At 35.0% G+C, this 15,268-nt stretch overlaps 1 protein-coding gene across 2 annotated transcripts; it reads left to right on the top strand.

Annotated features, from left to right (window-relative positions):
* On the top strand, positions 1 to 11,175 carry LOC145807617 (subtilisin-like protease SBT3.18). Of its 2 annotated transcripts, none has more exons than XM_082906136.1 (10): positions 1 to 130; positions 239 to 330; positions 471 to 568; positions 713 to 871; positions 6,151 to 6,821; positions 6,911 to 6,978; positions 7,151 to 7,387; positions 8,952 to 9,066; positions 9,215 to 9,428; positions 10,306 to 11,175. In XM_082906136.1, exons 1-10 carry the CDS (start codon positions 41 to 43, stop codon positions 10,977 to 10,979), a joined length of 2,418 nt encoding a protein of 805 aa, XP_082762262.1. In that variant the 5' UTR covers positions 1 to 40; the 3' UTR covers positions 10,980 to 11,175. The 2 variants fall into 2 exon arrangements, with proteins under 2 accessions (XP_082762262.1, XP_082762261.1); XM_082906135.1 differs by having other exon boundaries at positions 7,142 to 7,387.
* Positions 11,176 to 15,268: the final 4,093 nt, after the last annotated feature.

Below are 15,268 nucleotides of genomic sequence, written 5' to 3'. Positions count from 1 at the left end.
TCCCAACCCTCCATGTGAGTTTTTCCATGCATGGGAGACAATGGCCACTTCTTCTTTTCAGTGTTTTTGGGGCCTATGCCTATTCTTCTCACTTTCACTTTATTTCATGCAATCACTATCCACCTCTCATGTATGTTCTTTGTTTCATAAACCAAAAAAGTGCTCAAACTGTTTTCTAATCATCTCTCATCTTCCATCCCTCTTAGTTAATTTATCTTTTGATTCTCCTTTTACACAGGTTTACATTGTTTACTTAGGGCTGAACCAAATGCACGATCCTCTCCTTACTACTAATCATCATCTTCAGCTGCTCTCTAATGTCTTTGAAAGGTATTAATTTGATTGTTAGCTCAAAAGCTTTCAATTCTAAATTGGTGCCAATTATAACTTAATTAAAATAATTAGTCTATTTTTTTTTTCTTTCTTTCTTTCTTTCTTTCTTTCTTTCTTTCTTTCTTTTGTTTTAATAGGAAAGAAGAGGCAGAAAAATCCATGCTGTACAGCTACAAACACAGTTTCTCTGGTTTCTCAGCAATGATTAATTCAACCCAAGCAACCACCTTGGCTCGTAATATAAGCTAACCCATTTATCTACTTTCTAAAATTGCTTTAATTTTATGTCAAAATTTTCTTAAGATCCTGAACAAAGTTTTCTATATTTTATTTTGTTTGGTTTTGTTTTATTTTAACGAGGAATAATAAATTAATGCAGAGATGGATGGAGTAGTTTCGGTGTTTAGGAGCAGAATATTAGAGTTGCACACCACAAGAAGCTGGGACTTCTTGGGCCTTACCTTGTCAAGCGGTACTGAAGCGACTCCATTGCAACTAGCTTATGGCGATGACGTAATTGTTGGAGTCTTTGATACAGGTCATAAATTTGCACTCACTTCTATATATATATATACATTGTTCTATCCTGTAACCATAACCTAATTGGCTGAACTTCTTGTTTCTCTATTGCTCTGCTATCTTTTTGCACCTATGTTATATTTTACCAAAAGAGTATGAAAGCTTTTTTATGACAATGCATGCATGTTTATGCAAAGGATGATAATAGTCTTTTTTCTTTTTTCTTTTTTTCTTTTTTCTTTTTTTTTTTTTTTGGATTGGCAAAGAAAGTCATATTATTAATTCAATAAAACATTACAAAAGTGGAGAATGGAACAGTCATCCAGAAGCCAACAACCAAAAAAAGAAAAATAAAAAACACTCCCTATTGGAAAAATGATTCTCAAATGGATGCTTTAATTGATTAACAAACTGGTTTGATACAAATAAGGGCAATGAACAGAAATCAGAGAGCATAAAAATACAAGAAAACTTATCGAACAAATATGCCAAGGCGTGGATATTGTCCGCTGTCCTTAAGAAGTGATATGTAGATTTCGGTGCAAATGGACTCCGGCGATCACTCTCCGAGATTCAGTGGCATGGCTTTGTATTGTATGCACTTACAGAACAAAGCCTTGGACTTGCATTATATTGCCCAACAGAATAAGTAAATAAGAAGTCTGTTTTATTTCTTCAAACATTGGTAATTGATATTCACAGAAAATTTCTTTTGCTGATCAAAATAAAAAGACATAACATATATATATATATATATAGTGTATATAGAAAATAGAGTGTTGAGCATTAGCATCCGCATCAGCATCAGCCTGACTATAATAGTTTTGAGGCTATATTAGTAAGACAAGGTCCAAAATCACTCTTGCATCAGTCTGACTACATCGAAACTAAATTTGACATTGCTACAGTATATCACTTAATGTAACAATGCACTCTTTATAGATTATACAATATTTTATTATTTATTCTAGAGATGTCAGCAAATGACCGTTGCAATAGGAATTACCCAAAGAGATCATCCTGTAGGATGTCCTGCAGGTTGTCCTTGTAACGCCCTCAAAATAATAACATTAAAATCCATCCACTTAGACATGCATTGATACAAAGAAACCAACCATCTTTTCATTAATCTGAATAGTTCTTACAAAAGTATTACATGTTAATAACAAAAGCAAATGCCCCACGGACTTACAACTTTCCAAGTTAACACTTGGTTACAAAAAGAAGAGTGCTAACTCAATACATATTAAGCCCTTGGCTTGAATTTACGTGTAATACATCAAAAGAAAGCAAATAACAAGCAGTCTGTCTGCCTCTAGCCTCCCAAGCTATGTCCTTGGAGGTGGCATGCTACCTGTACCTGAAAATGATGTCCCATAAAGGGTGAGCCACAGCCTAGTAGAAATACACTAAACCAGCCATGAACAATGACTGAAAGATTAGCAGTTGATAGATGGTCAACACAGATACATCCACATATATCACATTTCGATTTCATGACATTAAATCCATGTCAAATTTCATTTCCCATGTCTTTTCCAACTTTGAGTTTGAAAACAAGGCTCAACACCTAGTCAAATAACTTAATGAGGTTTAGACTCATCTTTAAAACACTTTCAAAATTCATGAGGGATACACATTTTAATGTTGTATCAATAACACATAAACCATTCCCACACTTTGCGAAAGATACACATTGCGGTGCTGTATCAACATAACATAGAATCACTTCTATACTTTACAATTGATAACGCTATACATTTAAGTGCTATATCAAATCAATTCAAAGACTTCCATAATCAACACTTAATACACATTGTAGTGCTGTATCAATGTCACACAAAATCCTGTTTAGAGGTCCATCCCCTATCTTCCCCTAAACCGTGGAGTACATCCCCTATCTCCTCCCACACAACACATGTATATAAACGTAGATCATAAACAATCAATCAATACATAGACTTAATGTATTATTCCAATTGCTATATTCAATAGCATACTCAATCGATTAGTTTTAGTTTGCCTAATCATCATGCGACGTCTACAACAATCAAGACTATCCTCCACCGATAGCCCAAAGCAGTTATTTCTATACTGAAATAAATGCACCAAATGGATATATAATCAACATTTCAACTAGGTGAGCGATGAACGAATCAAACTACACCCTTTAATCCCATACACATCCAATTCCAACATTCTCAATTTAATTCTTCTTTTCTTTAAATTAACTATACCAATTAATTTATCAATGTAATTAGAGCATTTTCCATAATTAACATCACAACCCTAAGGTTCCATTTTCACTAATAAACCAATATTGATCTCATTTCTCTATGCCAAACATGCATATAAGTTTGTATAAACAAAACCCCAACTTTTGTAAAATTACACAAAAGCCCAAACTTTCTCAAAATTACCCAACAGCCCCCAACTCATCAAAATACTAAAATTCAAAGACAAAACTCTTGAGAAGGAATAGGATATCCCTACCTCGAAGTTAAAGCTCAAACGGGGAAGTTGAAGAAAACCAAAATGCTCCAAACTCAAAAATCCACGAATCAAAATTGAGCCCTCGACGATCAACACACTTTTTACAAAGGTCGAAGGATAGTGAGACACTCTAACTAGATCAAACCCTAGAGAGAAGGGAGTTCCTAGAGAGAGGAGCTTTCAAAATGTCTTTTTTTGAAAGTAAGAGAGGGAGAGAGAATGTAGAAAGTGACGTTAAAATGCCCAGCTGCCAACTGATATACGACATTCCCGCTCGAGCGGAGAACGCAACGCTCGAGCGTCAAGAACAAAAAGCTAGGTACGCTCGAGCGCAAGAAGGCCCGCTCGAGCGCCAAGACACAAGAATAAAGTACATCCGCTCGAGCGCGAAAACCAGTCCGCTCGAGCGTGGATTTCCCCCTCCTAGAACCTACACCAAAAAGTACTACCCGCTCGAGCGCCAGAGTACCCGCTCGAGCGCGACCGCTCGAGCGTAAAGAAACCCGCTCGAGCGTAAAAATCATACCTGCAGAAGTTTTGCAGGGATACGAAAAATTGGGAGTGTGCAATCTCCGCTCGAGCGCAACAAGTCCCGCTCAAGCGGAACAACCAAAAACCTGGCAACAAGATTTTAGACCAAGGTTCAACCCACCTGCTCAAAACATGCCCAACACATCCTAAAACTCAAACAAATGGAATTAAAGGACGACAACAAGATAGATACAACTACCAACTCCACGGAACCGAGTCCGGAATACAACAGAACAGTAAAGGGACAACCGGGATCGCTATAGTCCTCCTCCGTTGTCCGGTTGTCCGCCTTAGTTATAGGCAGCCCGTTGTCAAATCTGATTGACAAAGGTAACAGTCTCGGTTGACAAACTTTCTTGAATTCCATCACAGTAGCCCAGTTAACACGCTGGTTGTCTAAACGGATGTCCGACCGGTCGTCTGGTCTAGGAGGTCGGCTGACATATCCAGTAATGGTGTTGGTCTAGTTGACCGTTAGAAACAAAATTTCAAAATTATTTAAATATAAAAGAAAATGAATGAAATGAATATTTTATAAAATTAAATTTTAAAATAGAGAGTCTATCAAAAAAGAATGCTAGCTAAAATACAAAAATAGTTTATTTTTGTTATAATTTCACTAAAAATTTGCTAAATCTGATGTCTTAACGATGGAATGTAATACAAAAGGAAAGGTAATATATAAATTCCATAAAAATATTCAATCATTTAGTCTCCCGTCTGTTTGGGTAGAAAATATTTTTTAATGAAAAATATTTTTTACATAAATTTTTTCCCAAAAAATGTTTTATGGAGAAAATATTTTTCCCAATGTTCAGTGGTGGTGGAGGTGGGAACGAAGGTGTAGGTAGAGGTGGTGGCATAGTAGTGGGACAACAGTGGTTGTGGTGATGGTGATGGTGGTAGAAGTGAGAGTAGTGGTAATGGTGTGGTGACATTGATAAAACTTTAGTTTTGAAAACGTTTTCTGTAAATAAAAAATATTTTCTACTTAAATAAACTTATTTTTTATTGACCGTTAAAAAAAAATTCCGTTGACTATTTTTTTTATTATATCAAATATTAAAAAATATATAATATATTTTTTTAAAAATATTTTTTACACAAATAAACGGAGCGTATATTGATGGAGCTTTGCAAGAACTTCCAGGTCCGTTGACCTTTCCGCAGGGTAAGCCATGCAAATGGCTAGTCCATAGGTAGATATGAAGTTTATGGCAATTTTAGTGGTCCCACATGGTGAATGACTAGATTTAATTTTATTGATTTTTAATCTCAATAAAAATTAAAAAAATTAAAAAAAAAAAAAAAAAGGGATCAACTCCTCTCCAAGGAGGGTGTTATTCGATACTGTTGACCCTGATCTGAGCTCATATTAATGATCTAAATCATTCAATGTATAAAATTTTTCGAATATATTATTTTTATAAAATAAAAAAATCACATTGATGAGATCAATGTGATTTTTTGTAGGAATGATATACTCCATGAATTTTATACATTGAACGGTTTGGATTATCATAAACTTGATCAATGTAATTTTTTATAAGAATAATATATTTGACGAATTGTATATATTGAACGATTTGATTATCAACATGGCCCAGTTCAAGGCCCACTAATGCCGAACAGCACCCTTCACTAGGGAGGAGCTGGATCCAAAAATTAATTGAATATTTTTTAAGCATTCCAACACTCACAAAAAACCAACAACAAAATTATGAGAAACAACCTCCCTACAAACTAGAGCTTAGAAACTATCAATCAAACACCCACCACATCAGTGGTCCTTTTGACTTGCAATAAGTCATAATACAAAAATACACCACATAGGTCATAATAGATTTCTACTACTTTTATAATAATCTAGCAACTGGCAAGAGAATCTCAGCCCTTGGTTGCCAAGAAAATCCTCCTAATCTAGAAAATTGTCCCATATTTTTATCCCAAATGTGTTTGCGTGGTAGAAATTGAATTGATATAGTGTAAAATCTATGTATAGAATGAATATAAGCCATTGATTGCGATTTCTGGATAAAATTATAGGTGTGTAGAATTATTGTATCAAAAATGCTATGGACCATAAAAATTTATCCCGAAAATAGGGTGTATGGTGTAGATTTAAAATTATAATAAATGAAATTCATTGATTTACTTTTTGGGTAGGATTATAGGTAAATTTTATGGGTATGAAGTGGCGTTGTATAGATATAGTGTCTTCTCTATTGCAACTATTACATGTGAATGCGTCTACTTATTATGATTGGCCTCTAGGTATCTACCCGGAATCTGAGAGTTTTAGGGAGGAAGCTGGCACAAGGCCAATTCCAAAATCTTGGAAGGGAAAATGTGTAGCAGGAGAAAATTTTGAACCAACAAAAGCATGCAACCGGAAGCTAATTGGAGCTCAATACTATCTCAAAGGTTTTGAGGAAGAATACGGTCCTATAAATCCGAGTAGCAACCCAGAATATCGATCACCTAGAGATTTTAATGGGCACGGGACTCACACAGCTTCAACAGCAGTTGGATGTATAGTTAAAAATGCAAGCTCTTTTGGTTTTGCACAGGGCATTGCTAGGGGAGGAGCTCCAAAGGCTCGGCTAGCAGTGTACAAAGTCTGTTGGAGTCAAAATCTTGTCGGGAGATGCAGTGAAGCAGATATAATGGCAGGGTTTGATGATGCCCTACACGATGGAGTAGATGTCATATCAGCCTCTTTTGGTAAAACGCCGCCGTTGCTTCCATTGTTTGAATCAAGCAATGATGTGGGTTCATTTCATGCTATGCAGATGGGTGTTAGTGTGGTGTTCTCAGCAGGGAATGATGGGCCAGATCTATCTCTAGTCCAAAATGTTGCCCCTTGGAGCCTTTGTGTAGCTGCTTCCTCTATTGATCGAACATTTCCAACCCAGATATTGATTGATACTAACCTCTCTATAACCGTACGTATGACCCTCCTTTAAGATGATTCATTCATTACCATTTAGTAGTGCTCATAAATAAATATACGACTCCTTTCTTGTTTGTTCAGGGAGAAAGCTTAACTGCCAAACAAATAAAAGCAAAATTGGTGGATGCAAGTGATTATTTTGAGGATGGGTAACCTCTCTCTCAACCATAGAGTAGTATAATTTTGTATTGTTTTATATTTCTTAATAAACAACACACACACACACACACATATATATATATATAGAGTTAGGAAAGTGATGCATACACATTAATGCAATGCAGTCATATGATGATTTGATGTCATTTGTAGGGTTTGCAGGAAACGTTATTGGAACAAGAAACGAGCAATAGGCAAGGTAATCTTATGTTTGTCACTAGTAGGATCAGTGTCAATTGATGTGGCTGAAGAAGCAACGTGGACAGCCAACGCCACGGCCTTGATCTTTGTGGAGCCTCTGGGGAAGCAGATCATCGCTGATGTTGATATCCTCCCCACCATTCGTGTTGACATTATCCAAGGGACTCAAATCTATCATTATCTTGATATATCTCGCAAGTAAGTACTCTAAACAAGTAGTCAACAGCCATACATAATCGAGTTTAAGCTATTGGATTGGGTATTTATTTAACACTTTCGCAATAATCATAGATATAAAAGCCCTATTTACAAATATTATAGTAATTCATTTAGTAAAATTGAAAATATTATCAGTTTTTCCTAATTTTTAAAACTAACAACCTTATCAATTTTGCATAGTAATATTCCAGATAATTGTTCACCAACTGATAAAAAAAAACAGAACATGAGATTAAATATTTTTGCCCTTCTACTTATTAGTTTGATTCAACTATCCAATAAAACCGAAAACATTATTAGTTTTTTTAATTTCAAAACTAAAAATATTGTCAGTTTTTTCATTTTATAAGTTTTTTTTTTTTACAGTTTTACACATCAATGTTCAATCATCATACTCCTTTATAGACACAATTTTTAGTTTTGCACACAAAAAAAAATAATTCAATTTTTTCAAAAAAAAAAAAAGGTGTTGGGTTTCAGTTTTCTAAATTCAGTTTTCTGAAAACGGAGATTTTTATTTTTCATGGTTTTTTGTTTTTGTGAATATTTTTAAAATTTTAAGCATTTTTTTTTTACTTTTTTAAAAGTAAAATATTTGTGAAAAAATATTTTTAAAATTTAATAAATACACAAAAATACAAAAAATATGATAAATTTTCGGTTTTTTTTTTGTATTTTTGGTATTTAGTGAATTTTTAAAAAAAAAATTACAAAAATTATACTTTTTAAGTGTATTTATATTAGAGGTGTCTATAAATTTTTAAAAATTGCTTAAAATATTAAAAAAAATCAGTAAAAATAAAAACAATATGAAAAATAAGAAAATAGAATTTTCCGAAAATTGTTTTCAAAAAATTGGAAACAAACAGTATAGTTTTTTTTTTTTTTTTTTTTAGTTTCTTCAATTTGAAAATTAATATTTTAAAGTTTTGAAAATCAAAATAAATATCAAATTATCATATTCTTTTATAGATAATCATAAATGATAAGCAATCATTGTTTGAAAGGTAATTCCAATTATTAAAAATTTAATAGGAATTGAAGATTCAAAAAATCTTAGTTAGGCATTAATAAAGTATAAGTCCATAAATTAGAACTTGTGTGTAAATACTTCAAATACTATTTGATCACAAGAAGTATCTAGAAAATAAAATATAGAGAGTATATTCAATCTTATTGTGGTTTGGGCCAACTTTTAATTTTAGTCAAAAAATCACTATAAATTGTCACATCACTCTCTCTATTTTTCTACACATTTTTTTGTAAACAATTAAAAAGTTACTAAATCTAGTTTGACACACCTTTCTTTTTTTTTTTCTTTTTTTGGCCTCCATAGAAGCATTATTGTTTGTTTTCTCATCATATTTACAATTAGAAGCAAACCAAAAATATTACCAAATAGTACTAGCTAGGGATGATGCAACATGAATATGAAGTATAAATTAATTGTGATAATATATATATATATATATATATATATATTGCAAATAGTTGTAACTAACATAATATTGTATTTGTAAATGTAAATGCAACGCGAACGAAGTAAACCTGTAGTGCAGATAAAACCAAGTATGACGATTATCAAAAAGTCACCAGCACCTGCAGTTTATGCATTTTCTTCCAGGGGGCCAAGCTCACTTTCACCCGATATTCTCAAGGTAAGGGTGTGTGTGTTTATATATATATATATGCTAACTAGTTGGCTAGATACCTAAATCATTTCCTTAATAATTAATTTGATTGATGAAAATTTGTTTTTCCATTTGGTAACAACCCAACGCAACGCAACGCAACACAACACAACAGCCAGATATAAGTGCACCAGGGATTAATATATTAGCAGCATGGCCAATCAAAACCCCGCCCTCAATATTTGCATTTGATATGCGGTCCGTAAATTGGAATTTTCAGTCAGGGACATCAATGTCATGCCCTCATGTTTCTGGAGTAATTGCCCTCCTTAAATCAGCACACCCTCACTGGTCTCCCGCGGCAATTAGATCTGCTCTCATGACTACAGGTAATCTCCTCAATTAATTAATTAATTACCTAACAAATTCAAAATAATTGGATTAATTGTCTTGGTCTTCAAATTTTTGAATGTTTCTTTCTTTCTGTGTTGTGTTTTATCAATTGGATGCAGTACGTTATTATGTTTTTCTAATTTTGTTCACAATTTTGCAATGGCATTAGCAATATAGCAGTATTATAATCTCAACTAATGTCGTTAAAAGCTTCCGTTTTTTTCTACTTGGAGAGATGGGCTGGATTGGAGGACTTGTCAAGTTCAGTTAATTAGGTCCTATCGGTAGATAATTCATAAAAGAAAAAAATCAAAATCAAAATCAAATTGATTTGATTTTGATAATCATACTCAAATGATTTCCTCGCATTAGTTTTGTTCCAATATATATATATAGAGGCAACAAATATGATTTTGAAAATATGACATCCATTTTTTATTTTATTTTTTTGGCAGACAAATACAATGAAATCATGTGGTTTCAATTATCAAAACAATCTAATATTTTTCATGGAAAATTTACACACAAATATCTAAAAAAATCAACGATGTGAATTGTTGGAGTGAGCCATATGATGAGCCCATTGGATAGAACTGGTTCGGTCCAATTAACTCTCCAAATGGAGAGAAGTCATTTCCTTGTTAAAATGCAGCTCATCAATTACAGTAATGCTACAAATACATTAAAAAAAAAAAAAAAAAAATTCCCCACTAAGAAAGTACACAAAATGTACTTTTTCATCTTCTATGGACTTCTTTTTTAGAGAGGAAAAAAAAAAATTATATGGTTTGTATTATTGTTATTGCAATAAGTAATTTAGGAGTAATGTTTTCAATCCAACTGACTTGTTGCTCTATCTTCTTCGTATAATAGCTTATACCTGCGACACAAGCCATGACAACATCATATATGGAGGAATAACAAAAATTGCCGATCCATTTGACATTGGTGCTGGCCACATTGATCCCATCCGAGCAATGGATCCAGGGTTGGTTTACGACATGAAAACTAGTGATTACATTCTCTACCTCTGTAATATTGGCTACACCGAAGATATAATAAAACGCATTGTTGTACCCTCTCCCAGTACCATTGTAAGTTGTCCAAAAGGATATAGAACCAATGCAAACATGAATTATCCCTCCATAACAGTTCCAAATCTCCAGTCCACAATGACCATCAAAAGAACTGCTCGAAATGTTGGCACCAAGAAAACAACCATATATTTTGTAAGCATTGTGGAGCCTAATGGAGTGGAAATAGTGGTATGGCCTAGGGTCTTATTCTTTTCATGCTTCTGGGAAGAAGTTTCATACTATGTTACTCTCAAACCGCGAAAGATATCGCAAGGGAGATATGATTTTGGTGAGATAGTATGGTCAGATGCATTTCATTCTGTTAGAAGTCCATTAGTTGTGCTTGTCAACACCACGACAACGACTACAACAACTACTACTACTACTTCTGCTACCACTACCACTACCACTACCACTACCACTACCACTGGGGGTGATTCTCATGCTTCTACAAATCATGCTAGCATTTAGGCTCATCAATTTGTTTTATTCTCGATGTTGTTTTACCTTCTGGAATTTTTCTATCTGCAAGTTTGGCAATATTATTGTTCCGTATGCTACCCAGTACCCATTGGGGGCATGAGTCTATTGTCTTTTGCTTGTTATCCTCTCGAGACGTGAGAGGTTTTGTTGCCACTTTTGAAAATAAATAACAATAAACTTTGCACTTTCGGGACTTTAGTGATGTTACAATTTATATTATCATGAGATGGAGGTATTAGTTGTTGCAACAATAAAAGCTCATGCTAAAAAGCATGAAGCCACCTAGGCAAGACCCTTGTCTTTTTAAGAATCTAACTTATTCAAATCTAGGCATTTTGTGCACATAATACCAAAAGTTAAGTTTGTCTCTCGTCTTATCCTCCCGCCCCCCTAGCAACCTCGATTAATTGAAAACTTACACTAGAAATGTCTTGCAACCACCAAGACCACGCAAGGAGATAAAATCAGTTTTCTTAAGCATATTGAACCATGTGAATTGACATAAATTATGACATGCATCTCTCAAAAGAATGGCATGGCTGAAATGCATTAGCTTAGCATTGTCCAATCAAAGTCTAGCCCAAGTTCTCCGGAGAAAAATAACCGAGATTCATCGATAACACACCACACAACATATTAACAATAATGGAAAGAAACAAAGATGAAATCAATACAATTGAACACGTAAGATTTCCGTGGTTTGACAAAATCCTGCCTATATCCACAAGAAGAACAGTCTGTCAGGCCCCAATTTTTCGAATATGAACTAAGCAAAAACTAATTAATTCTAAGCGTGATATCTTGGTTGAAAACATCATTTTAGCCTCTTTCTTTCTCAAAATCACTTAGCTATTTATTTTCTTTTATAAACTATCAAAAATTCGATTGGCCTCATAAAACATGTCCAGAGGCCATTTTATTAAGTTCGAAAATATGTCCCATTTTCATATATTAACATTACCTTATCTTAATATGACAAAACAATTAATTTTTGAATAAAATTGCATTGCATTCAAAAACGTGTCAAATTTAGTAGTGATTGAAAAATCTTACTTGAAATTGAGAAAAACAGTAACATTCTCTCAAATGCAATGCTCAATCTCAATCTCTCTCACCCGGCAGACATCCTGATGTAAATGAAATACATCCAATACAATGCAAAAAAGAAACATACCGTTTAAATTACAAACTAGATGATAACTTACAACAAAAAATTGTTGGGAAAAACTACTCACATTACATAATTTCACATTACATATCGCAAAATTATGAGATGAACAAAACAAACCTTCAATCTCAGGAAAAATAACATGCTGAATAAAATACAGATAAAATATAAAATGGTTAAAGGAAGCAAACCGAAGCCTGTGTGATACCACAGTCTCCTTAAAATAGATTCGCCGCCTCACCGTTGGGTGCTGGAGGTACGCTGGCGTCTACTTCCCAAGATACGACGGTTTTTACCAGCTACAACAGAAGCACCTTCTAATTAGCTTAGCGAACGGACAACGGCAGCACTCTCTCTCAGAAAGAAAATTATAGGAGAAGTAGACTGACAGTGTATGGATGTCAAGGAAAAATTCTATATCTTTTTTCAAGGAATAGGGCCTCCTTTTATACACCATGGGAGAAAGGGGAGGAGCCTCTAGCCATCAAGGCTGGCAACTAATGCTAACAAAACTGCCCAATCAATTTTGTAAAACTGATGAGCCTTAAATGTGTGAGTTATATACACATTTATGAGGCAATTTCTTATTCAACTATTTTTCTCCAATAATCCCCCACATGCATAAAAATTGACCGAATATAACAAATGCTCAACGTTTATCAACAAAGACTCAGAAAGAGAGAAGCACATAGACTAACCCTGCATCAGAAAAGGTAGCTGTTGGCCTTGAACCTTTCGTAGTGAAAGCCTATCGGATTTACTGGCTGACCAGTGAACGTGATGTCTTGAACTGTTCTGCCGTTTATGTAAACCGAGACAATAGACCTCACACAAGAGTTAGTCCAACCATTGTTCTTGTTCTCACTGGTGTGTCCGGTATGACCCTAGAACACTAGCCCGGTTCTGTGAGTGTTTTTAAAGAATTCGGCCTTGGCAATTCTTAAAGAAGTTGCCCCACTTCGCACTCACATAGGTGACCTAGATACGGTATTTCATTATACCACATCACTAAGGTCATTAAAAGCATTAGCTTAACCTTCCACCCCCACAGGGCATCACTGTATAAAGGAATGGGCAAGAGGATTTAACTCTTCAGTGACTCACCCGTTACACGAAGTTAGGTTGTCCCTTTGAACCTAGATCTTGGGATCTCCAGTCAACTAGGTTGAGTTTTCCGTTCCGGTAACCTTTACTAAAGGCCTTAACCCTATTCCTCTTGACAACTTTTCTACTAACTCTCGAGCTAACCCTTTGGTTAGCAGATCCGCAATGTTGTCCTTAGACATGACATAGTCTAGAGAGACAACTCCATTTGAGAGTAGTTGTCGTATGGAATTATGTCTACGACGGATATGTCTAGACTTTCCATTATACATATTACTCTGTACTCGACCAATCGCTGATTGGCTATCGCAATGAATACTGATAGCTGGCACAGGTTTCGGCCAACGTGGAATATCCTCAACAAACTGGCGAAGCCATTCAGCTTCTTCAGTTGCTTTATCTAAAGCAATAAACTCAGATTCCATCGTTGATCTCGAGATACATGTTTGCTTTGCAGATTTTCAAGACACGACTGCCCCTCCGAGGGTAAACACAACCACTAGTGGATTTGGAATCTTTTATATCAGATATCCAATTTGCGTCACTATACCCTTCTAGTACCGCTGGGTATCTGGTATAATGCAGCTCATAATCCAAGGTGTAACGGATATACCCCAACACCCGCATAATGCCCTTCCAATGAGTAGCATTAGGATTACTCATGTATCTACTCAGCCTACTAACAGCGTAGGCGATATCCGGCCTTGTACAACTCATCAGATACATCAAACTCCCAGTGACCCGAGAATATTCTAGTTGAGAGACACTCTCACCATTATTCTTGGTCAAATATAGACTTAAGTCTACCGGTGTCCTAAACATACTTGTATCTGACTTTTCAAATTTCTCAAGTATCTTATTAACATAATGAGCTTGAGAAAGTACAATACCACCAGATGTTCTGGTGATCTTAACACCCAGAATGACATCTACAAGGCCCATATCCTTCATGTCAAACTTAGAGTTTAACAATTTTTTGGTAGCTTTAATCATTTCATCATTGCTATCAACAATGAGTATGTCATCAACGTATAGACACAAAATGACATAACCTTTGTCAGTGTCTTTAACATATACGCACTTATCACACTCATTGATTCGAAACCCATTTGACAACATAATATTGTCAAACTTCTCATGTCATTGTTTGAGAGCTTGCTTCAAACCATACAATGACTTGACAAGCTTACAAACTTTCTTACTTTTCCTGGAGCTGAAAAACCCTCGGGTTGCTCCATGTAGATTTCTTCATCTAAATCTCCATGTAAGAAAGCTGTCTTTACATCCATCTGATGTATTTCTAAACCACGTAAAGCTGCTATTGCAATCACCATGCGAATGGATGTAATCCTTGTCACAGGTGAATACGTATCAAAGTAATCCAAGCCTTCTCGCTGTCTGTATCCTTTGATAACTAGTCGAGCTTTATATTTGCCAATTGACTCATCCGCTTTCATCTTTCTTCGAAAGATCCAGTTACTCCCCAAGGCCTTACTGCCTGGGGATAGATCAACCAACTCCCAAGTATGGTTCTGTAAGATGGAGTCAATCTCACTCTTAATTGCTTCTTTCCATAAAGGACTTTCAGGTGAAGTCACAGCGTCATGGAACGTTCGAGGTTCTCCCTTTAACATATAAGTCAAGAAGTCTGGACCAAAAGACTTTGTGGTTCTAGCCCTTTTACTCCTTCTTGGCTCATCTACTTCATCAGCTTGATCATCTACTTGATCAGTTATTTGATCAGCTGTTTGATCATCCATGTGATCATCTATGTGATCGTCTTCGTGATCATCTATTTCTTTCATGGAACTCGGAACCCTGTCTTGGGGACGACACAGAAATACATCTTCAAAGAAAGATGCACTTCTAGATTCTATGATAGTATTCTTGTGTATATCTGAAATATCAGACTTGTGCACAAGAAATCTATATGCACTACTATTTTGTGCATAACCAATGAAAATATAGTCCACGGTTTTCGGACCTATCCTAACCCGCTTGGATG

The sequence above is a fragment of the Camellia sinensis genome, chromosome 14, assembly GCF_055761805.1.
Source record: "Camellia sinensis isolate YWXY chromosome 14, ASM5576180v1, whole genome shotgun sequence".
In the NCBI taxonomy this organism is placed as follows: domain Eukaryota; kingdom Viridiplantae; phylum Streptophyta; class Magnoliopsida; order Ericales; family Theaceae; genus Camellia; species Camellia sinensis.
Note: the sequence above shows the minus strand (reverse complement) of the source record. Positions and strands in the feature narration are given on the sequence as shown.

Coding starts and splice junctions, on each gene's coding strand:
- LOC145807617 (XM_082906135.1), top strand. CDS start 41: ATGGCCACTTCTTCTTTTCAGTGTTTTTGGGGCCTATGCCTATTCTTC. Junction 331..470: donor CTCTCTAATGTCTTTGAAAG/GTATTAATTTGA, acceptor TTGTTTTAATAG/GAAAGAAGAGGCAGAAAAAT. Junction 569..712: donor CCAAGCAACCACCTTGGCTC/GTAATATAAGCT, acceptor AAATTAATGCAG/AGATGGATGGAGTAGTTTCG.